This window comes from Oncorhynchus mykiss, chromosome 17 (assembly GCF_013265735.2).
Source record: "Oncorhynchus mykiss isolate Arlee chromosome 17, USDA_OmykA_1.1, whole genome shotgun sequence".
Lineage (NCBI taxonomy): Eukaryota > Metazoa > Chordata > Actinopteri > Salmoniformes > Salmonidae > Oncorhynchus > Oncorhynchus mykiss.
The window spans coordinates 32630845-32654372 of NC_048581.1; the positions used below are offsets into that span (position 1 = coordinate 32630845).

The following is a 23528-nucleotide window of genomic DNA, read 5'->3' on the forward strand; positions in this document are numbered from 1 at the left end:
CAGTGCTACAATGAGAATTGATTTTGGCATGTTGGGTGGTATCTACCTGTTCGTTGCACAGCATAAAATTGTTTTCCACAGCAGGGTTAACTGGTGCATCTGAACATCACTGTTAGTAGACCCAACTTCTAAGACACACCATACATGCAATTTTGAAACTAGGGAAATGGAAAGCTTCGGAAAAGGGTGGCTAGTGAGGTCTAAGTCTGTAACGGTCTTCTAGGTGTGAAGGAGAGTCGGACCAAAATGCGGCGTGTAGATTGCGATCCATGTTTATTGTGACTATAGCAACATGAATCCAAATACAAACAGTGCAAAATAATAAACGTAATGAAAACCGAAACAGCCTAAACTGGTGCAAACTAACACTAAGGACAATCACCCACAAACACACAGTGAAACCCAGGCTACCTAAATATGGTTCCCAATCAGAGACAATGACTAACACCTGCCTCTGATTGAGAACCATATCAGGCCGGACATAGAAATAGACAAACAAGACATCCAACATAGAATGCCCACCCAGTTCACGTCCTGACCAACACTAAAACAAGGAAAACACACACGAACGATGGTCAGAACGTGACAGTACCCCCCCTCCAAGGTGCGGACTCCGGACGCACAACTTAAACCTATGGGGGAGGGTGTGGGTGGGCATCTGTCCGCGGTGGCGGCTCTGGCGCTGGACGTGGACCCCACTCCATAACAGTTTTAGTCCACCTCCTTAGCGTCCCTAGATAGGTGACCCTTCTTAATGACAGCTCGGGACAGAGGGTCAGCTCGAGACAGAGGGGCAGCTCGGGACAGAAGTAGCTCGGGACTGATGGGTAGCACAGCACTGAGAGGAAGCTCAGGCAGGTAGTTAGATCCGGCAGATCCTGGCTGGCTGGCGGTTCTGGCAGATCCTGGCCGGCTGGCGGTTCTGGCAGATCCTGGCCGACTGGCAGATCTGGAAGATCCTGGCCGACTGGCAGATCTGGAAGATCCTGGCCGACTGGCAGATCTGGAAGATCCTGGCCGACTGGCAGATCTGGAAGAGTCTGATCGACTGGCAGATCTGGAAGAGTCTGGTCGACTGGCAGATCTGGAAGAGTCTGGTCGACTGGCAGATCTGGAAGAGTCTGGTCGACTGGCAGATCTGGAAGAGTCTGGTCGACTGGCAGATCTGGAAGAGTCTGGTCGACTGGCAGATCTGGAAGAGTCTGGTCGACTGGCAGATCTGGAAGAGTCTGGTCGACTGGCAGATCTGGAAGAGTCTGGTCGACTGGCAGATCTGGAAGAGTCTGGTCGACTGGCAGATCTGGAAGAGTCTGGTCGACTGGCAGATCTGGCTGCTCCATGCTGACTGGCGGCCCTGGCTGCTCCATGCTGACTGGCGGCCCTGGCTGCTCCATGCTGACTGGTGGCCCTGGCTGCTCCATGCTGACTGGCGGCCCTGGCTGCTCCATGCTGACTGGCGGCCCTGGCTGCTCCATGCTGACTGGCGGCCCTGGCTGCTCCATGCTGACTGGCGGCCCTGGCTGCTCCATGCTAACTGGCAGCTCTGGCGGCTCCTTGCAGACTAGCAGCTCTGGCGGCTCCTTGCAGACTAGCAGCTTTGGCGGCATCCTGCAGACAGGCAGCTCTGGCGGCTCCTTGCAGACTGGTAGCTCCTTGCAGACTGGCAGCTCTGGCGGCCCCTGGTTGACTGGCGGCGCTGGCGCTGGGCTGACTGACGGCACTGGCGGCCCCTGGCTGACTGGCGGCACTGGCGGCCCCTGGCTGACTGGCGGCACTGGCGGCCCCTGGCTGACTGGCGGCACTGGCGGCCCCTGGCTGACTGGCGGCACTGGCGGCCCCTGGCAGACGGGCGGCGCTGGCGGCTCCTGGCAGACGGGCGGCGCTGGCGGCGCTGGGCAGACGGGCGGCGCTGGCGGCGCTGGGCAGACGGGCGGCACTGGCGGCGCTGGGCAGACGGGCGGCACTGGCGGCGCTGGGCAGACGGGCGGCACTGGGCAGACGGGCGGCACTGGCGGCGCTGGGCAGACGGGCGGCACTGGCGGCGTTGGGCAGACGGGAAGCTCCGATGGCGCCGGGCAGACGGGAAGCTCCGGCAGAGGCGCCGGGCAGACGGGAAGCTCCGGCAGAGGCGCCGGGCAGACGGGAAGCTCCGGCAGAGGCGCCGGACAGGCGGGAGGCTCCGGCAGAGGCGCCGGACAGGCGGGAGGCTCCGGCAGAGGCGCCGGACAGGCGGGAGGCTCCGGCAGAGGCGCCGGACAGGCGGGAGGCTCCGGCAGAGGCGCCGGACAGGCGGGAGGCTCCGGCAGAGGCGCCGGACAGGCGGGAGGCTCCGGCAGAGGCGCCGGACAGGCGGGAGGCTCCGGCAGAGGCGCCGGACAGGCGGGAGGCTCTGGACGGATGGGCCGGAGAGACAGCCTGGTACGGGGAGCTGCCACCGGAGGGCTGGGGTGTGGAGGTGGTGACGGATAGACCGGGCCGTGCAGGCGCACTGGAGCTCTTGAGCACCGAGCCTGTCCAACCTTACCCGGTTGAATGGTCCCGGTCGCCCTGCCAGTGCGGAGAGGTGGAATAGCCCGCACTGGGCTATGCAGGCGAACCGGGGACACCGTGCGCAAGGCTGGTGCCATGTAAGCCGGCCCAAGGAGACGCACTGGAGACCAGATGCGTAGAGCCGGCTTCATGGCACTTGGCTCGATGCCCACTCTAGCCCGGCCGATACGCGGAGCTGGAATGTACCGCACCGGGCTGTGCACCCGCACTGGGGACACCGTGCGCTCCACAGCATAACACGGTGCCTGCCCGGTCTCTCTAGCCCCCCGGTAACCACAGGAAGTTGGCTCAGGTCTCCTACCTGGCGTAGCCATACTCCCTGTTAGCCCCCCCCCAAGAAATTTTTGGGGCTGACTCCCGGGCTTCCATCCACGACGCCGCGCTGCCTCCTCGTACCAACGCCTCTCCGCTTTCGCCGCCTCCCGTTCTTCCTTGGGGCGGCGATACTCTCCTGGCTGAGCCCAAGGTCCTTTACCGTCTAATTCGTCCTCCCATGTCCATACCTCCTCGCGCTGCTCCTGCTGCTGCTTTTTCCTTTGCCCATTACCACACCGCTTGGTCCTGTTGTGGTGGGTGATTCTGTAACGGTCTTCTAGGTGTGAAGGAGAGTCGGACCAAAATGCGGCGTGTAGATTGCGATCCATGTTTATTGTGACTATAGCAACATGAATCCAAATACAAACAGTGCAAAATAATAAACGTAATGAAAACCGAAACAGCCTAAACTGGTGCAAACTAACACTAAGGACAATCACCCACAAACACACAGTGAAACCCAGGCTACCTAAATATGGTTCCCAATCAGAGACAATGACTAACACCTGCCTCTGATTGAGAACCATATCAGGCCGGACATAGAAATAGACAAACAAGACATCCAACATAGAATGCCCACCCAGTTCACGTCCTGACCAACACTAAAACAAGGAAAACACACACGAACGATGGTCAGAACGTGACAAAGTCAGTCTCTCTTTCTGCCTATCATTTGTTCTCCTCTTATGCCTTGTCATATTATTTGTCTCCTATTGTCTCCTCCCACAACACACACTAGCCACATCATGTGGATACAGACAGATAAGAAATGAAAGGGTGTGGGAAATGGTTGGTGAGGTCTTCTCATGCCCTCTACTCTTTTGTCAATTTTTTTTTGCCTTACATGCTGATCAGACCGGACACGTCGCGTGCGCGAGCGTCACAAAATAAATGTAGAAATCAATGTTATTCAATTATTGCACCCACACTGCTCGCGCGCGCCAACGAGCGTCTGCGATGCCAAGGGCTAAAACAGAACTCCTTTCTATTTCTTTTTTTTTTTTTTTTTTTGAATTTTACCCCTTTTTCTCCCCAATTTCGTGGTATCCAATTGTTGTAGTAGCTACTATCTTGTCTCATCGCTACAACTCCCGTACGGGCTCGGGAGAGACGAAGGTTGAAAGTCATGCGTCCTCCGATACACAACCCAACCAAGCCGCACTGCTTCTTAACACAGCACGCATCCAACCCGGAAGCCAGCCGCACCAATGTGTCGGAGGAAACACTGTGCACATGGCCACCTTGGTTAGCGCACACTGCGCCCAGCCCGCCACAGGAGTCGCTGGTGCGCGATGAGACAAGGACACCCCTACCGACCAAGCCCTCCCTAACCCGGGCGACGCTAGGCCAATTGTGCGTCGCCCCACGGACCTCCCGGTCGCGGCCGGTTACGACAGAGCCTGGGCGCAAACCCAGGGACTCTGATGGCACAGCTGGCGCTGCAGTACAGCGCCCTTAACCACTGCGCCACCCGGGAGGCCCCTCCTTTCTATTTCTGACGCAGATCGCGCTGAAAGTCCTGCCTCTCCAATCTCCTCGGTTTATAGAAGCAGGTACCCACGTGCGTTCTCCTCATTGGTTATACCCACGTGGGTGATTGAAAGACTAAATGTTTTGCCGGTTGTCGTGGTAAAAGTGTAGATGCCAATCACCATATAAGTTCAAAGATGAAAAATCCTGGACGGAGGAGAGATGACTAGAAATGATTCGGTTGGTCGTTTTATGTGTGGATTAACTGTCGGAGTAGAAGACCTTGTGCATTTCAGGTAAAATAACAACTCAATGTTTATATCCCAGGACAAATTAGCTATCAACAGCAAGCTAACTAGCTAAATTGCCATACATGTTTAATGCTTTTCGACTTGTCCCCAAATTATTGTCACTGGTTCAGAGTTTGTTTTGATATTTTAACCTGCGTGTCGTGATCGCCTTGTGTAGGGGGACAAAATAAATATAAATGGAATGGCATTAAACACATGGAAACGATGTGTTTGATGTATTTCATACCATTCCACCTATTGCGCTCCAGTCATTACCACAAGCCCGTTTCCCCCAATTAAGGCGCCACCAAACTCCTGTGTTGGAAGCACAGAATCATCTAGAACATCATTGTATGCTTTAGCGTTAAGATTTCCCTTCACTGTAACTAAGGGGCCTAGCTCAAACCATGAAAACAGCCCCAGACCATTATTCTTCCTCCGCCAAACTTTACAGTTGGCACTATGCATTGAGGCAGGTAACGTTTTCCTGGCATCTGCCCAACCCAGATTCATTCGCCGGACTGCCAGATGGTGAAGCGTGATTCATCACCCCAGAGAACGCGTTTCCACTGCTCCAGAGTCCAGTGGCGGTGAGCTTTACACCTCTCCAGCTGACGTTTTTGACATTGCGCATGGTAATCATCGGCTTGTTTGCGGCTGCTTGGCCATGGAAACCCATTTCATGAAGCTCCCGACTAACAGTTATTGTGCTGGCATTACTTCAAGAGGCAGTTTGAACTCTTAGTAAGTGTTGCAACCAAGGACAGCCAATTTTTACTCGCTGCGCACTTCAGCACTCAGCGGTCCCTTTCTGTGAGCTTGTGTGGCCTACCACTTGGTGGCTGAGCCGTTGTTGTCCTAGACATTTCCACTTCACAATAACAGCACTTACAGTTGATCGGGGCAGCTGTAGCAGGGCAGAAATTTGACGAATTGACTTGTTGGAAAGGTGCCATTCTATGACGGTGTCATGTTGAAAGTCACTGAGCTCTTCAGTAAGGCCATTCCCTTGCCAATGTTTGTCTAAGGAGATTGCATGGCTGTGTTCTTGATTTTATACACCTGTGAAAAATAGGTGTGGCGAAATGCCCGAATCCACTAATTTCAAGGGGGGTCCACATACTTTTGTATATACAGTGCATTCGGGATGTATTCAGACCCCTTGACTTTTTCTACATTTTGTTACATTACAGCCTTATTCTAAAATAATTTTCCCCTCATCAATCTACACACAATATCCCATAATGACAAAACAAAAACAGGTTTATAGAATTGTTTGCAAAAACAAAAATCAAATATCACATTTACAGAAGTATTTAGACTCTTTACTCAGTACTTTGTTGAAGCATCTTTGGCAGCGACTACAGCCTTGAGGCTTCTTGGGTATGACGCTCCAAACTTGGCACACCTGTATTTGGGGAGTTTCTCCCATTCTTCAGAGATGTTCGATCGGGTTCAAGTCCGGGCTCTGGCTGGGCCACTCAAGGACATTCAGAGACTTGTCCCGAAGCCATTCCTGCGTTGTCTTGGCTGTGTGCTTAGGGTTGTTGTCCTGTTGGAAGGTGAACCTTTGCCCCAGTCTGAGCTTCTGAGAGCTCTGGAGCAGGTTTTCATCAAGGATCTCTCGCTACTTTTCTCTGTTCATCTTTCCCTCAATCCTGACTAGTCTCCCAGTCCCTGCCATTGAAAAACATCCCCACAGCATGATGCTGCCACCACCATGCTTCACTGTAGGGATGGTGCCAGATTACCTCCAGACGTGACAATTGGCATTCAGGCCAAAGAGTTCAATCTTGGTTTCATCAGACCAGAGAATCTTGTTTCTCATGGTCTGAGCGTCCTTTAGGTGTTTTTTGGAAAACTCCAAGCGGGCTGTCATGTGCATTTTACTGAGGAATGGCTTCCGCCTGGCCACTGTACCATAAAGGCCTGATTGGTGGAGTGCTGCAGAGATGGTTGTCCTTCTGGAAGGTTCTCCCATCTCCACAGAGGAACTCTGGAGCTCTGTCAGAGTGACCATCGGGTACTTTGTCACCTCCCTGACCAAGGCCCTTCTGCCCCGATTGTTCAGTTTGGCTGGGCGGCCAGCTCCACTGTGTTCTTGGGGACCTTCAATGCTGCAGAAATGTTTTGGTACCCTTCCCCGGATCTTTGCCTTGACACAATCTTGTCTCTGAGCTCTACGGACAAATCCGTCGACCTCAGGGCTTTGTTTTTTCTCTGACATGCACTGTCAACTGTTTAACCTTATATAAACGTTTGTGTGCCGTTCCAAATCTTGTCCAATCAATTGAAATGACCACAGGTGGACTCCTATCAAGTTGTAAAGACATCTCAAGGATGATCAATGTAAACAGGATGCACCTGAGCTAAATTTCGAGTCTCATAGCAAAGGGTCTGAATACTTATGTAAATAAGGTAGTTCTGTTTTTTAACATTTTCAAATGTTTCTAAAAACCTGTATTTGCTTTGTCATTATGAGGTATTGTGTGTAGATTGATGAGGAAAAAATCAAATCAATTTTAGAATAAGGTTGTAACATAATAAAATGTGGAAACGGGGAAGGGTTCTGAATACTTTCCTAATGCACTGCAAGTTTTTGATAGCTACAAAATGTCTGTTTGTAATATAACCTCTTAGATCAACTTAGACCAAACAGAAGATTGAGTCTTTTCTACCCACCAATACCTGGTGAATGTTTGGCGATTTAGCTGGTTTGTAAGCATGTGTGTGTGTTATGTTATAAATACTGATCGATCATTTAAACCAGAATTCCCAGCAGCTCTTATCTCTCTGCAAACATCAGTGTTTGTTTAGGTAATTTTGCTTACCCAGCACACTGGAGTCAACGAAATCAAACACACCTTGCGTAATCAACAGAAAATAAATACGTATTTGACACAGGTCTGCAGTAAAAAGGGTAAGCAGAATTGGGATGTATTGCCAGGAAGGAACGGACAGTGTTGGAGAAGCTTACATTTTGGAGTGTTTAACCAGGGGACCAAACCAATGAACTTGTTTCTTCAATATACATTTTTAACAGAGTTGTGTGAATGCCAATGAACATCGGCAAAATGGTTGCATCATTAAACCAGCCTGATCTCACATGAACTGTTACAAATCATGAGAGCAGCGGTCAGTCTGGTTTCACAAGGCTACAAAAAATCAGGGCTGCCAACTTATGTAGAAAGCTTGAGTGAGATTTGCTATGTGAATTTCATTGCCCTCTTGCACAACCCCTAGACTGGGGGTCCTCTCCCAGGATCATTTGACTGTTTTTAAAGCAAATTTCCTGTAATTCTGCGTATTAGGCCTATGACAATTAAATTAAAAAAATACAGGTCAGGTGTATTCAGGATGACTTGAACATTAAATTAACACATTTTACAACTTTGTTACTTTGAGTTTTGGGGGGATGAAATTTGAAGTATGCTGATCTTTTTTTTAAACATATTTTTTTAGGTGGTTTGACACTTTATTCAGACAGTAATGAAAAGAGTCAGGGAGAAGTGCAAATGGGAGAAACAGTGACAAGGTTGGAAGCAGAGATTGATCCCTGTTCTCAGGTGGAACGTTATATGTGACACGTGCCAGATACAACATGGCTCTGCACAGAAAATACTAATATTATTGGTTGATGGCAGTTGAGTGACCACATTTAAAATAGTCAAATGCGGGACAACAGGATGATTTTGCGGGACCCACATCCACAACAATCCCCCTCCCGTTCATGGTGTAGTGCAATTTTTTTAGGTGCCGGAAATCAATACTAATGTAAATTACATCATCATTTCTCAATGTACCAACAGATGTAGCCTATTGAATATCATTATGGAATATCCCCCTGACAGGTGTGGCATATCAAGAAGCTGATTAAACAGCATGATCATTACACAGGTGCAACTTGTGCTGGGGTCAATAAAGGCACTATAAAAGGTGCAGTTTTGTCACATCACAATGCCACAGATTTCTCAAGTTTATTTGGATCGTGCAATTGGGCATGCTGACTGCAGGAATCTCCACCAGAGCTTTTGCCAGAGAAATGAATGTTCATTTCTCTACCATAAGCTGCGGGATTGTCTAAGACCAGCCACCTGTACAGCAGATGAAACTGTGGGTTTGCACAACTGAAGAATTTCTGCACAAACTGTCAGAAACTGTCTCAGGGAAGCTCATCTGCGTGCTTGTCGTCCTCACCAGGGTCTTGACCTGACTGCAGTTTGGTGCCGTAACTAACTTCAGGGCAGCCTCCCGAGTGACGCATTGGTCTAAGGCACTGCATCACAGTGCTAGCTGTGCCACTAGAGATTCTGGGTTTGAGTCCAGACTCTGTCACAGCCGGCCGCGACCGGGAGACCTATGGGATGGTGCACATTTATCCCAGTGTCGTCTGGGTTAGGGGAAGGTTTGTCCGGGAGGGACGTACTTGTCCCATCACGCACTAGCGATTCCTGTGGTTGGCTGGGCTCAGTGCACACTGACACGGTCGCCAGGTGTACAGTGTTTCCTCCAACACATTGGTGAGGCTGGCTTCCGGGTTAAGTGGGCATTGTGTCAAGAAGCAGTGCGGCTTGTTTAGGTTGTGTTTCAGAGGACGCATGGCTCTCGACCTTCGCCTCTCCCGAGTCCGTACGGGAGTCGCAGTGATGAGACAAGACTGTAATTACCAATTGGATACAACAAAATTGGGGAGAAAAAGAGGGTAAAAAATATATATACATTTAATCATAGTAAAAATTCCATGTCTTAGGTCAGTTAGGATCACCACTTTATTTTAAGAATGTGAAATGTCAGAATAATAGTAGAGAAAATTATTTATTTAATGATTTATTTCACATTCCCAGTGGGTCAGAAGTTTACATGCACTCAATTAGTATTTGGTAGCATTGCCTTTAAATGGTTTAACTTGGGAAAAAGGTTTTGGGTAGCCTTCCACAAGCTTCCATAAGTTGGGTGAATTTTGGCCCATTCCTGTAACGGGATTCTTCTGTCGAAGGAGAGGAGGACCAAAATGCAGCGCGGTAATTGTCCATGGTTTTTACATTTTTTAACCTTTATTTAACTAGGCAAGTCAGTTAAGAACAAATTCTTATTTTCAATGACGGCCTAGAAACAACAACTGCCTGTTCAGTGGCAGAACGACAGATTTGTACCTTGTCAGCTCGGGGGTTTGAACTTGCAAGCTTCTAGTTACTAGTCCAACGCTCTAACCACTCGGCTACTCTGCCGCCCCATAACCAAAGTAAGAAAGTGAAAACCCGAAAACAGTCCCGTGTGGCACTGACACAGGAAACAACCACCCACAAAACCCAACACAAAACAGGCTACCTAAATATGGTTCCCAATCAGAGACAATGACTAACACCTGCCTCTGGTTGAGAACCATATCAGGCCAAACATAGAAATAGACAAACCAGACACACAACATAGAATGCCCACCCAGCTCACGTCCTGACCAACACTAAAACAAGGAAAACAGCAAATAACTATGGTCTGAACGTGACAATTCCTCCTGACAGAGCTGCTGTAACTGAGTCAGGTTTGTAGGCCTCCTTGCTCGCACACACTTTTTCAGTTCTGTCCACAAATGTAATATTGGATTGAGGTCAGGGCATTGTGATGGTCACTCTAATACCTTGACTTTGTTGTCCTTAAGCCATTTTGCCACAACTTTGGAAGTATGCTTGGGGTCATTGTCCATTTGGAAGACTTCCTGACTGATGTCTTGAGATGTTGCTTCAATATAGCCACAAGCTGCTTACCTATTGCAAATTCAGTCTTCCCAGCCTGTCCTTTGACAGGTCTTTGGTCTTGGCCATAGTGGAGTTTGGAGTGTGACTGTTTGAGGTTGTGGACAGGTGTATTTTATACTGATAACACGTTCAAACAGGTGCCATTAATACAGGTAACGAGTGGAGGACAGAGGAGCCTCTTAAAGAAGAAGTTACAGGTCTGTGAGAGCCAGAAATCTTGCTTGTTTGAAGGTGACCAAATACTTATTTTCCACCATAATTTGCAAATAAATTAATTAAAAATCCTACAATGTGATTTTCTGGATTTTTTTTCTCATTTTGTGTACCTATGATGACAATTACAGGCCTCTCTCATCTTTTTAAGTGGGAGAACTTGCACAATTGGTGGCTGACTAAATCATTTTTTGCCCCACTGTACATCCACAGGTACACCTCCAATTGACTCAAATTATGTCAATTGGCCTATCAGAAGCTTCTAAAGCCATGACATCATTTTCTGGAATTTTCCAAGTTGTTTAAAGGCAGAGTCAACTTAGTGTATGTACATTTCTGACCCACTGGAATTGTGATACAGTGAATTATAAGTGAAATAATCTGTCTGTAAACAATTGTTGGAAAAATAACTTGTGTCATGCACAAAGTAGATGTCCTAACCGACTTGCCAAAACTATAGTTTGTTAACAAGAAGTTTGTGGAGTGGTTGAAAACAAGTTTTAATTATTCCAACCTAAGTTTATGTAATCTTCCGACTTCAACTGAATACATATAATAATAATAACAATAATGATAATAATAATTTCTTCAGGGGGCAAATGCTCACCTTAGATTGCCACTGGCACGCTGAAGAATTCTGCTCTTCACGGATGAATCCCGGTTTCAACTGTACCGGGCAGATGGCAGACAGCATGCATGGTGTCGTGTGTGCAAGCGGTTTGCTGATGTCAACATTGTGAACAGAGTGCCCCATGGTGGTTGTGAGGTTATGGTATGGGCAGGCATAAGCTACGGACGACAAACACAATTGCATTATATCGAAGGCAATGTGAATGCATAGAGATACCTTGACGAGATCCTGAGGCCCATTGTCGTGCTATCACCTCATGTTCTGCCATCACCTCATGTTTCAGCATGATAATGCACAGCCCCATGTTGCAAGGATCTGTACACAACTCTGGACTACTGGACATTTTTTATAAATTATTTTGACTTAGTTAAGAACAAATTGTCCCCCAGTAGACTTTGATTACATTTCCAATATTCATTAAGAGTTATGTGAAGGCCAATTAGATGATGGTCCAATCTCATTCGGTCTCCTATCAATATATATATATTTTTTTACCTTTGACGCAAGAGAGAAAGAAACAAGAAAGTAGTCAAGACGACTAGCTTGATTAAGTCTCCTCCATGTATATCTCACCAGGTCAGAGTTTTTTAAATCTCCAAATATCCACTATTTCTAATGTGTCCATAATATTTGTAATTTCCTTAAGGGCACGATGATGATAGTTTGTAGAGTGATTTCCTTTGCGGTCCATTGAGTTACTTATAACACTGTGTTATAGTCTCCCACCATAATGATTTGATCGTTTGTTGCATGTAAGTTCAATAGGTTGGTGTAAATATTTTCGATGAAGTGTGGATAATCCTCGACCATATAGTTTGGACCATATAGATTAATGAGCCAAATCTGTTTTTCATCCACTTTCATACTCAAACCTTGCGGATCATTTGACTGTTTGCACTTTCAGAGCTACATTTTTGTTCATTATTATTATCATTACACCGTTTGAGTTCCTTTGTCCATGACAGAAAATGATTCCACCACCCCCATTCCTTTTCCCACGGAACTTCATCTAAAAAATGTAGAGTGAGTTTCCTGTGAACGGTATAGGGGAGACCGGGATGGTTGTTACACTTTTCACCTTTTGGTCAGTTTCTCAATGATCGTTTATGGTAGTGTATTCCAAACGTGATACAAACAACCTGCATCTGTCCTTTACAAATTGGTGTGGTTTATTATACAGTGTATGTAAATCAAAGTGCAAATCATGGTGTTGTCTTAAATACAAGGAGTGAAGTGTTACAATTTACCCCATGATCTGGGTTAGTTATAACAGTGAATTGTAACAGAATGAAAAAGTGCATAACTCATGTCATGCAACTAATTATTGAACTCCTTTATTGAGACCATGAGAGTAACATTGCCATATTTAACATTTTGTTGGGCAGAAATATTAATAAATATCAATAATAAAATGTTTATTTTACTCTCCACTAAATAGTATTTCTCAACCAAACAACAACGAGGCTAAACTAAACACCTGAACGTTTGTGGTGTGTGTGTGTGTGTGTATGTGTGTGACTGAATGTTGGACATGTTCACTTAATCCGAGTCACAGTTGTGACACTGGTATGGTTGTCCTGGGGTACAGGCTTGTGGGTCCATAATTTGCATTCCCAGCAATTCACCCAGACCTCCTTGGACTTGGAATTGTTAAAGTGCTCCTTGCACACAATGCAGAAGTTTTCATCATTGGAGGAATCTGAACTTTCTAGTTCAATGTGCTTTGTTTCGAAGACGCACTACTTCGTCCACTACCCTAGCCTGCTACTTGCCTATGGAACTTTGATCCACCAGTCCACCATGCGATTTGAAGCGGAACACCAATATTTCAACAGGCTCTCAGCAGTTGTGGGAAACTTTCAAAATAGAACGAAGAAGACCCTTGCAAAAATACATCAGCTCAGACAATGTTGGGAGCAAACCAACAGCAACTGCCTTGGCAACACAACAACACACTGTGCGGACACAAGAGATGTCCCACTGCATGCACTTCTAAACTCTACCGTGGAGTATCAGATAGTGCCAGATTCGGAGAAGCCATCAGAGAAAAAAGTGTCACCAAGACAAAGTCCATTGCAGTGAACAACGTGCGATACAATGTAAGAGACTATCTGGTCATCAACACTGTCCATTCAGATGAGATCCCTGTGTTCATGGAAGTGTGTGGAATATACAGTTTCCTTGGTGCTTGTGTGGTAAAGTACTACTACCAGGCAGTTTCAACAGCCATCACCACGCATACATGGTTCAACATAGTCAACAATGGATTGCTACAAGGCCTGATGAGGAGATAGATTTCCATGGGTTAGATGGATACAGGGACCCAGAGGGAAGAGTATCCATTCAACTCGGGCCACTAGATTGCAGTTAGTTCAAATGTATTGATTCACTTAAGCACAACACACTTTTGTTTTCACATTTTCATATGCTTTTCCTATTGTGATATGCCCTGACCAGAACACCAAATTGATGTCATTGGACCAAAGAATGGTGGAGCAACTCGTTCCAATTATCAAAGTTTGAATCAAAAATCACAAAATGATTTGGAGAATCTAAAAGCTGTAAATCGATAAGTCAATCTATGACTGTCATCTGCGTCATTGATTTTATCACACTGATCCTATTCCAAATCTCTGCTCTTTTTTTTTTGCTTTTTGAGCACGAAAGTGAAAGAATTTATATTATTATTGTTAGCTCACAGCTGCAGCAAACAGACCAGCAAAATTAGCCAACATCTGTCCAGCAAAATGAGACACCAATTGGCCTTTAGCATGACATATCAACTGGCCAGCAACAGGACACATCAATCAACCAGAGTTTCGCCGTCTGTGTTTAGACTTCCAGACTTTCCAGCCGTATTAAAAGTTACTTTAAAAAGCAGCATCAGTGAAAAGCACAATGCTGTTCATTCAGAAATGTCTTCTGGGAATTGATAAGGGGATAAATTACCAAATATTGTATGAATGGCAAACTTTTTGCTGTAGAGCGAGATAGGGGAGACCAGATATTCCTGTGATGTCTGCAAGTGAGATTTCTGTGACTTTTAAAGTCAATACAACGTGTGATTTGTGACTTACAAGGTACCCACTCAATGTCATTTGTATTGTTATTAATAATAGAATACATGGGACATAAAAAGCTTCTAACACCCTAAAAAGGTTATTTGAGGAACCTGTTTTAAAGGTTCCTCAGGGAAAGGTTCCTGGAAGTACCTTTGGTGGTTCCACCGGTGTGGAACTCATAAAGGTGTCTCCATGAACCCTTTTATTTTAGAGTGGGTGTACTTCTAAATGTGTAAATCAGGTGCGCGTCTTTACTCAACATTGACAGGAGCGCTCCAAACAAAAGACAACCAATAAAATTGACAAAACTCATAAACGGAATGAAATAAACCAAAACGTGTTTCTTACAAGTGTAGTATAGGTTGTGAGCCCTGCAAACAACGTAGCCACTCCGACAAAGAGAACGGCAAACGAATAAAAAATAATATTGAATGCATCAGCGGAAATTACCGTAACCAAAGAAACATTGTAGATTAGAAATGATGGGAATGACCTGTTAATGTAGGCTACTACTAGTGACATGTAATGGGGAATTGATAGGCACTAACATCAAAGGGCAAACAATGAACACAATGAAGATATGAAACAATGAATGTGCACAAAATGGTTGGAGAGCGCATTCTAGAGAGAGATGTGCATTGTGCATCTTAGCCACGCTCCCTTTCTTCTTGGGCCGTGGCATCCCTGTGGCCTCCTCAATGGATTAGTCCACTGAGACAGGCGTGAATCATACAGGTGTCTCATGTGGCATGAAAAAAGAAACTATTTGCTACAACAACAAAACATATTGGTCGACCAACAGCCTATCTACCACATATTCAGAGCTATATATGCTGGAAAGTTTTGGGTTAATTTGACACCACCTGATGATACTGGACAGTTTCATCGCAATCTCTTCATTCAAAGACTCAATCATGGACACTCTTACTGACAGTTGTGCCTGCTTTGCGTGATGCATTGCTGTCTCTACCTTCTTGCCCTTTGTGCTGTTGTCTGTGCCCAATAATGTTTCTACCATGTTTTGTGCTGCTACCATGTTGTGTTGCTACCATGCTGTGTTGTCATGTGTTGCTGCGTTGGTATGTTGTCATCTTAGGTCTCTCTTTATGTAGTGCTATGTTGTCTCTCTTGTTGTGATGTGTGTTTTGTCCTATATTTATATTGGATTTATTTTGTATTTTTAATCTCAGGCCCCCGTCACCGCAGGAGGCCTTTTGCCTTTTGGTAGGCCGGCATTGTAAATAAGAATTTGTTCTTAAAACTGACTTGCCTAGTTAAATAAAGGTTAAATAAAAAAATACCTTAACTGCTGCTAACTCACTAAAGGCCAAGCTATGAAAGCTGCCATAGCTCAGGGATGGTAAAATCCACCATTCAAGGGCCTAAATGTCTCCTAATTCTCTTTTGCCCGGTGCCTCATTGAATGAAAGTAATAAGTCATTTTTGTATTATTTATTGGATGATGAATTGTTTTATTTATGATGTAAGCTGTTGATACGATCCTAATAAATTCAAATACACATTGCTCATAAGGGCACACAACTCTTATTGGACAAGTTCAGATGTTCCCTTCCTGTTTCACTCCATTTTGGACAGTTATCTTCCGTTTCATGACAAATGAACACGACCCTGTGTTTCTTTCTCCTACATCGATTGGTCTCCTCAGGCTGAATAGGAGCTGCGCTGTGTTTTTGTCCCAGGTTTAGTGCTGTACATTTTTCTCGTGGATTTCGGAATATCGCTTAAACTTCAAACTCGGTTGCCTGGCTACCCAAACTCCTTGCTCCGGCCAAACGTTATGCCATGGAAGAACTCAGTTTGAGTCATCAGGCAGCCAATCCGGACCTTTGCGGATCACAACCAGCGGACAAGGACCTTGTCTCCGTCTTCGATGGAGTAGAACTGCAGCGGTTTCAGGTCGTTGTCGATCTCAATCTCTTTGCCCTCCATCTGAGGAAAGACAAATGTCGTTTTAGGGAGCCCATTCCACTGCTAAGAAAGTGGGACTGTACCATTGGTCTATAAACAGATTCACCTATGAGTGGCGAGGATGGTTACACCAACACATAAATAAAACTAGACTGTGGGCTAGTCTAGGTGAGTAAGACCATTTCACCTAGTCTATTTAGACCCCTTTACCTTTGAGGTAGTATAGAGCAGTTGCTGTTGTCAGTAAACCTCTTTACCTTTGAGCTTGTGTAGGAGAGTTTCAACTCAGCACCCGGTATCTTTAGCAGTCTGTAGAGCAGGCCCTTCACTTTCTGAACGATCATGGAATCTAAAACACATCAAAAGAGTGGAGTGACCCCTGAATATCTTTATTAAAATGCAATTGGTTACAGTCACCTCACTTCAAATCAGGGTCCCGACCTCCTTGCATATTTTGCATTGTTATTTGAAAGCACAGTCAGAAATGACCGAGGGAGAAACATTAAGAGGAACAGAAAGAGGAACAGACATTTACCAGGGGCTATATCTGAGTCTGGCACATGTGAAAAGTCCACTAACATCCATGCACATGTCAATTCATTAGCTTAGCTACTGAACATAATATGATAATAATAATAATATTAAATGCCATCTAACTAGCTGATGAAGACAGGTGGGAGCCTTTACCTGGGAGTTTCTTCACCACAGATTTTCGGTCCGTCTCATCTGGACAAACAAATGTTATGCCTGGTGGGGGAGGTTTGAAATGCTATATTACTCTTAAGAACTAATTAAGCAATAAGGCCCGAGGGGGTGTGGCATATGGCCAATATACCACGGCTAAGGGCTGTTCTTACGCACAACACAACGGGGAGGGCCTGGACACAGCCATTAGCCGTGGTATATTGGCCATATATCACAAACCCCCAAGGTGCCTTATTGCTATTATAAACTGGTTACCAACATAATTAGAGCAGTAAAAAAAAAATATGTTTTGTCATACCCGTGGTATACGGTCTGATATACAGTACCACGGCTTTCAGCCAAATCAGCATTCAGGGTTTGAACCACCATAATGCAATTTAGATACGCCGACTCATCTCCTGGGTAAATATTTCAATGTGTGTATTGGGTCACGGCACATGCAGTTCTGGGAATGAGATTATTACCGTTTATTAGCAAATCGTTAAAAAAATCTAATTAATTCCAATCCTGCTCTTGCGGGCCACACTTTTGTTTATGCCCTAGACAGCCGATTTAGACTTATTAAATGTTTGATAATGAGTTGCTTAGTGGAATCCGGTGTGTAGTGCTAGGGCAAAAATCCCAGGACCAGGATTACGTAACACTGCTTTACACGAATGTGTGCAGCCCGGGAATTTGTAACTTGACGCATCTACACAGGATCGCCATTTTGCATAGCGAATTGCGTTCTTGCGTTGTGTACTGTATAAATTAGACTTAAGAGAAGTGAGGAGGACTCACTTAAGAGCTGGTTTTTCAGTGCAAATGGCTCCTGCTTCTTCAGTTCGCTGTCTTCTGGAGCTCCGTATTCTGAAAAACAAAAGAAAAATCGAGCCTCTCTTGTCAATTCATTGAACTTATAATGACTACAGGGCGGGAATTAGGATCACCACTGTCTCTTTGTAAGAGTGACATGGGCTGCGTTGTATCACTTCTTCCTCGGGATATGGGTAGCACTACGGCAGATGTTTTTTTCTTCAGAAATGCCTATAGACGAGTAGATATAGGGTGGGCTGTACCACTTCTCAGTCTGAAATAGGGTGTTGCCGGGGAAACCTTGGAAGGAATGTACCACTCTTGACTCACTCTGTATGAGACTCTGATAGCGGGGGTGCTGTGCGGTGAATTCAGCACTGGGGCGGTTCTGCTGGGGGTCTCGGTGTCCTCCGGATGCCAGCCACTCTAGCCCGAACATCTTGCAGTAGTCCAGCTCTGCCCCCCTCCTGTCCTCAGGCAGGACCTACAGGTAACCACGGTAACAAGGAAAGAGAATGGAGGATTTCAGCAAGAACATCTGCAAACACTGATGTATTCATAGTGGGAGATGCGAGAAGGAAACATATATAGCTTTAAAGGAACATTTCACAATGTCTAGATAAAAGTTGTGTAGCTCCAGCTACTATATGCCTCAATCTCAAATGAAGATATCGTAAGCACTAATTTCCTGGTTTTCTTCGGTGCATATCTTTTCCATTCATTTGGGATGGAGGCATAGAGCTGGATCTATCACTGTGATTACTTTAGGTTTGCGTGGACAGTGGCTGACCATTAATCGCACCAGTATAAATTGCATGTCGGCCATGTGGGGATCAACTGTAAGAAGCTGGATCTGTCGTTCAGAACCGGGTAAATTAAAATGGAGCTTAATGAACACACCCAGGTTTGGCGGTAGCGTTAAAACAGATGACGGGGCCTCACCGTCCACCTATTGAGGGCCTCCAGCCGGCCCACCCTGGCAATAAGCAGCTGCATGGCCGTGCCGGGGTTCCTTTCCTGGCTCAGCAGGGGGTTCTGGCGACACGACAACCGGACCAGGCTCTGCAGCTTCTCTAGCTCGTTTATTACCGACCACTGTGTGTGTCAATGAATGTGTCCGTGAGTGAATGAGATTGTAAGAGTGTGTTGGTGGGTGTGTGTGCGATTATTTAAATTGTTGTACGTATTGCCGTGTCAGTGTGTAAGCACAAGCGAGTATACGTGTAGGGTTGAGAGAGAGAGAGAGAGAGAGAGGAGATAAAGGGTTGAGTTAGAAGGATTTCACATTCATATCCATCTTCACAGAACAAGTATTAACTTTTTGCAGACTAGTGACATTCATCAAATTTGTTTAGTAATGAATCATTTATATATCCGGATATATTTCACTACGATCAAATCTTTCTTAGACAACGCTCACCTCTGAAATGTTGTTGCTGTTAACTGCGAGACTTTTCAGGGCAGGAAACATAGCCGTTTTGCAACCTTCAGAAGACGTGATAAAATAATAAATTTACAGAGTCTTACCAGTATACTCAATGCCCATCTTTCGCCCTTACAGTTCTACACATTGTCAAATGCATGTGTCATCGAAACACATATCCACATGCATCTTCTGGGATCTTGTTCAACTACCTCTACTGCTATGCTAATTCAACTTGACTTCCATTAATAACAAACACGTCAAAAAAAAGGTCACGTTTTTTTTTCTCCAAATGATGTCCGACGTAAACTTTACCAGGCATTGCGTCATCAAACCGCAAGGTTGACAAACCAGTCTTAGACATATTTAGATTCTCCAGTCTGAAATTCATGAAAAGCACGGATGTAAAAGGTTACACTTTATGGCAAATTACATTATAAATGCTACATAAGTTATTATAAATGACACAAATGCTTATTCATTGAAATGTCCTTGTTTGTAAAGATTAGCATTTATTAGGATAATAGTATACATTTTGTTGTTGTTGATAATGCTCATGAAAGTAAAGCTAACAACAGGGCTATGTCATTTGTCATACGGTGTAGTGAACAGTTATGAGAAGTGTCTGTGTTGGAACCGTTATGCCCGCTCTTACCTAGGCAGTTCGCCAATACTCAGTACGGTTCCATCAACCAAAGGGTTTGTTGAGAGATCCAAAACTGTCAAAGACTGTAAGACATCGTTAGGCCTGTGCAAAAGAGGCGGAAATACAAGTCAGTCCTATATGTTGCTTTAGAAATAAAATTAAAAAATACATTGAAACGGAGACCCAAAATGGACAGCTAAAACCTTACTTCTGTAGCTCAGTGATGTCATTCTCAGAGGCGTAGAGCTCTTCCAGCAGTGGCCACATGGGGGCGCACTCAAGCAGCTAACAGATCAACACCAAAGGGAGATGGATAAATGTAGAGACTCAGCATTTCGATCAGTTCTTCTCATTTCATTAGGCCTTCACATGTTTGCACCAGCTCATTAATTAACATATTGTGCGCTGCAACTTAATTATCTATTACCGTATTAACGGGTACAAAAACACCTTTAAAAATAAAATCTGCCTACAATATTGTATTTACTTCACATGGGATCGATCCGAATGAATCTTTCATCAATTCCTCACACCCTATCTCTTTGCCTCCTCAACCATATTGGTGGATAAAATCCAAGGTTCTTCCTCACCAGCCTTCTTCTCCAACGGGTTTTGAGAAGGATGTAAGTATAGAGACCCATAATAATTAAGGGAAAGGTACAGGGTGGTGGCTGTCACCTGAGGCCACGTGAGGGCACAGTTGGTGAGGGAAAGGACCCTGAGGCAGGAGAAGGCCCGGGGTCGCACCGTAGGGTTGGAGGGCACACGCAGTCTGTTGTGGCTGAGGGGAAAGAGGACAAGAGAGACAGTCATTGAGGGGATCAGAGTTAGAGAAAAGTGAGGCACAAAAACACACACACATCATTTTATTCAGCGTGGTCTACCTGAGCTGAAGCTCTTTGAGTTCCTCCATCTGCTCAGTGACGGCCATCACGTCGTCCCAACAGCACAGGAGGTTCCCACACAGGTCCAACATCAGCACGTCTGACAGGGACCATTAAGGATGCAGTAGAAGTGCACCTTCAGCTAAATGTCCAATCAACGCTTCCCCAAGCTAATTCAATTGGGTGGGTGGACCGTACATTTACTAATGGGGTTGTGTCCCAAATAACACACACATTCGCTAAAGTGCACTACTTTTGACCAGAGCCCTAGTCAAAAATAGTGCACTATATCGGGAAAAGGGGTGCCATTTGGGACGCAAACATGGTGTAAAGTAGCTACATATCACAGTAAGTTCAGGTCAGAGAAGTGCACTCAAGTATTATTGTTTTTAAATTTGATTTTTTAAAACATTTTTACCCCCTTTTCTCTCCCCAATTTCATGGTATCCAATTGTTAGTAGTTTACTGTCTTGTCTCAACGCTACAACTCCCGTACGGACTCGGGAGAAGCGAAGGTCGAGAGCCATGCGTCCTCCGAAACACAACCCAACCAAGCCTCACTGCTTCTTAACACAGCACGCATCCAACCCGGAAGCCAGCCGCACCAATGTGTCGGAGGAAACACCGTACACCTAGCGACCTGGTCATTGTGCACTGCGCGCGGCCCGCTACAGAAGTCGCTAGTGCGCGATGAGATAAGGATATCCCTGCCGGCCAAACCCTCCCTAACCCGGACGACGCTAGGCCAATTGTGCATCGCCCCATGGACCTCCCGGTTGCGGCCGGCAGCGACAGAGCCTGGGCTCGAACCCAGAGTCTTTGGTGGCCACCCGGGAGGCCCGCACTCAAGTATTATTAACATGAACAATTTCATATGATTGACAGTTGTAACTTTTTGAACATAAGCACTTATTTAGCTAATTAAAAGCTACTAAATGAAAGGATACGGGGAGTGGTGTTTCGGATTTCATTTGCAGGGCCCGGGCTGGAAACCTCGCACAACCTCAGTGCAACATCGGTCAGGTTTTCCACCCTGCGGAGGAGCACAGATGACAACAACGCATTTCACTGAATAAGTACAGATGACTGCAGATCAGACAAGTGAAACTCTGTTGGAGTGTGGTGGAGTTCAACAGTCCCAACTCAAGTGCCTACTTTTTTTAACCATTCTTTACTTAATATTTATTGAGCCTTTATTTAACCAGGGTTTCTAACCCTTTAGGTTAGAAACCTATTTTGCGAGGGGGGCCTGATACTGGCATCCTCTGGTATAGGTGGCATGCTTTAACAATATTCCAAACAGTATATACAGAGTTGACCGTACAAATAAGCACACTTTGGGACAGATTCCCGGAGTCAGATTAAGCCTAGTCCTTGACTAAAATGCACTCTCACTCTCAGGCTCCAAAGCCTTGTTGTCCCCTTACTTTTGTTTCTCTGTGATGGCCTCGAAGCCCACCATCTCCACCGTCCTCGTGGAGATCTGGATCTCCTCTCCCAAGACCTGCTGGACCTCCATCTCGTAACGCCGCCTGATGGCCGTCAGGTAGTCCACCCCGAAGCTGGCCTTCTTGGGCCGGACAAAAGAGCCTCCCTTCGGGTGCCTTAGGTGGGGTGGAGGGGGTGAGAACCTTTATCTGAGAGCAGCAAAACACATAATGGCCACATTCCAAACCCCCAAAAATTGTGTTTCCTGTTTCCTTTTTTTGAGGGTGGAGACTTCATTTTTACCGGAACTCTCAATTTCTAACACGTATGAACACAGAAATTAATCACGCAGCTGACCAAATTACGCTATATTTGACAGAGAGGGTTAACAGAGGGTTAACAGAGATTAGGATGACACCTATCTCAACAGGTCAGTGTAATTTCATGCTACCATCATTGTGATACTAGATAGGGTTTACTTTACCTGCAAGTGAAGTAGTGGACACCTTCATGGCTGCCATCGTGCTTGCCTCGATCAGGGTTGTCCCACTCCACACCAAGCCACAACCCTAAGCACAGAGGCATTGGTAAGCACAGGCACTGAATAAGTACTTGGTTATAGTACATGACCAACAATAATGCAGAATTTCTCTCAAACAGTGCTGCCACACCCACTGTGGATAACACTTATGTTACTTTGCCTATTATATCCATATCCCAAGCAGTCTGTAGCTAGTTAGCTTACCTGCAGTTGGTGGTACAGTGCCAACAAACCGCACCGTGCCACGCTCCCCGTCACAAGCCACCCGTCTGCCCACTGCGTCTGATGGAAGGCATTCGTGCATGGTGGTGGGTTGTGTCTGGTCAGGGACTCTCATTGTACTCACTGTATCTATAACGTTGGATATAATTCTACCTATATATGTACAATGAAAAAGAATGAGCAGGTAAAGCCTTCTGTACTTACTGTACTTTGACAGCGCTGTTTAAGAAAGAGTTAGGTAATACCGTTATAGTAGCTAGCTGAAATACTTGCTGTCATGTCAACTCCCAGGAAACTGTGATGTTGTTTAGCTTTATTTGCTTGGCTAGCTAGATTAGCTACAACAAATATCTTCACTGCCAAAGAAACACGAGTACCACTTATCCACAGAATCAATATGCTGTTATTTCCAAATATTTGTTTGAAAGTTACCTTTATCAGAGAGTGTTGGTCATATTACGCAGCAGCATAAATAATCACAGCTCACAACCTCCCGACAGGAAGTAACTGAATATGATGATGCACACGTTTGTCGTACAAGTTTGATAGATTATTAATGATGAAGTTATCGGCAATAAACGTTATTTTAGTATCATTATTTAAATAGCTATCATCGTTATAATCAGGTAACAATCAATGCATCTATATTTAGATCACTGGATGAAAGAGCT

General features: G+C 45.5%; 1 protein-coding gene across 3 annotated transcripts; it reads right to left on the minus strand.

The window, feature by feature from the left end:
- Positions 1-15717: 15717 nt before the first annotated feature.
- tbce (tubulin folding cofactor E) lies at positions 15718-23435 on the minus strand. 3 transcript variants are annotated; one of them, XM_021568203.2, is made up of 17 exons: positions 23290-23435; positions 22840-23021; positions 22579-22663; positions 22094-22270; positions 21614-21699; positions 20667-20766; positions 20461-20563; positions 19991-20067; positions 19792-19884; positions 19452-19516; positions 19134-19198; positions 18656-18808; positions 18044-18197; positions 17699-17767; positions 16901-16960; positions 16471-16562; positions 15718-16234 (listed from the first exon to the last, which is right to left on the minus strand). In XM_021568203.2, exons 2-17 carry the CDS (start codon positions 22970-22972, stop codon positions 16139-16141), a joined length of 1608 nt encoding a protein of 535 aa, XP_021423878.2. In that variant the 5' UTR covers positions 22973-23021; positions 23290-23435; the 3' UTR covers positions 15718-16138. The 3 variants fall into 3 exon arrangements, with proteins under 3 accessions (XP_021423878.2, XP_021423879.2, XP_036805642.1); XM_021568204.2 differs by having other exon boundaries at positions 22840-23010; positions 23290-23408; XM_036949747.1 differs by having other exon boundaries at positions 22840-23016; positions 23290-23366.
- Positions 23436-23528: the final 93 nt, after the last annotated feature.

Bases quoted from the DNA above. Each gene is read 5' to 3' on its own strand.
- tbce (XM_021568203.2), bottom strand. From the start codon at position 22,972: ATGAGAGTCCCTGACCAGACACAACCCACCACCATGCACGAATGCCTT. The intron at 20,564-20,666 runs GTAGACCACGCT...CTTTCCCCTCAG, and splicing joins CTCAAAGAGCTTCAGCTCAG to CCACAACAGACTGCGTGTGC. The intron at 18,809-19,133 runs GTGAGCGTTGTC...TGACACACACAG, and splicing joins ACAGCAACAACATTTCAGAG to TGGTCGGTAATAAACGAGCT.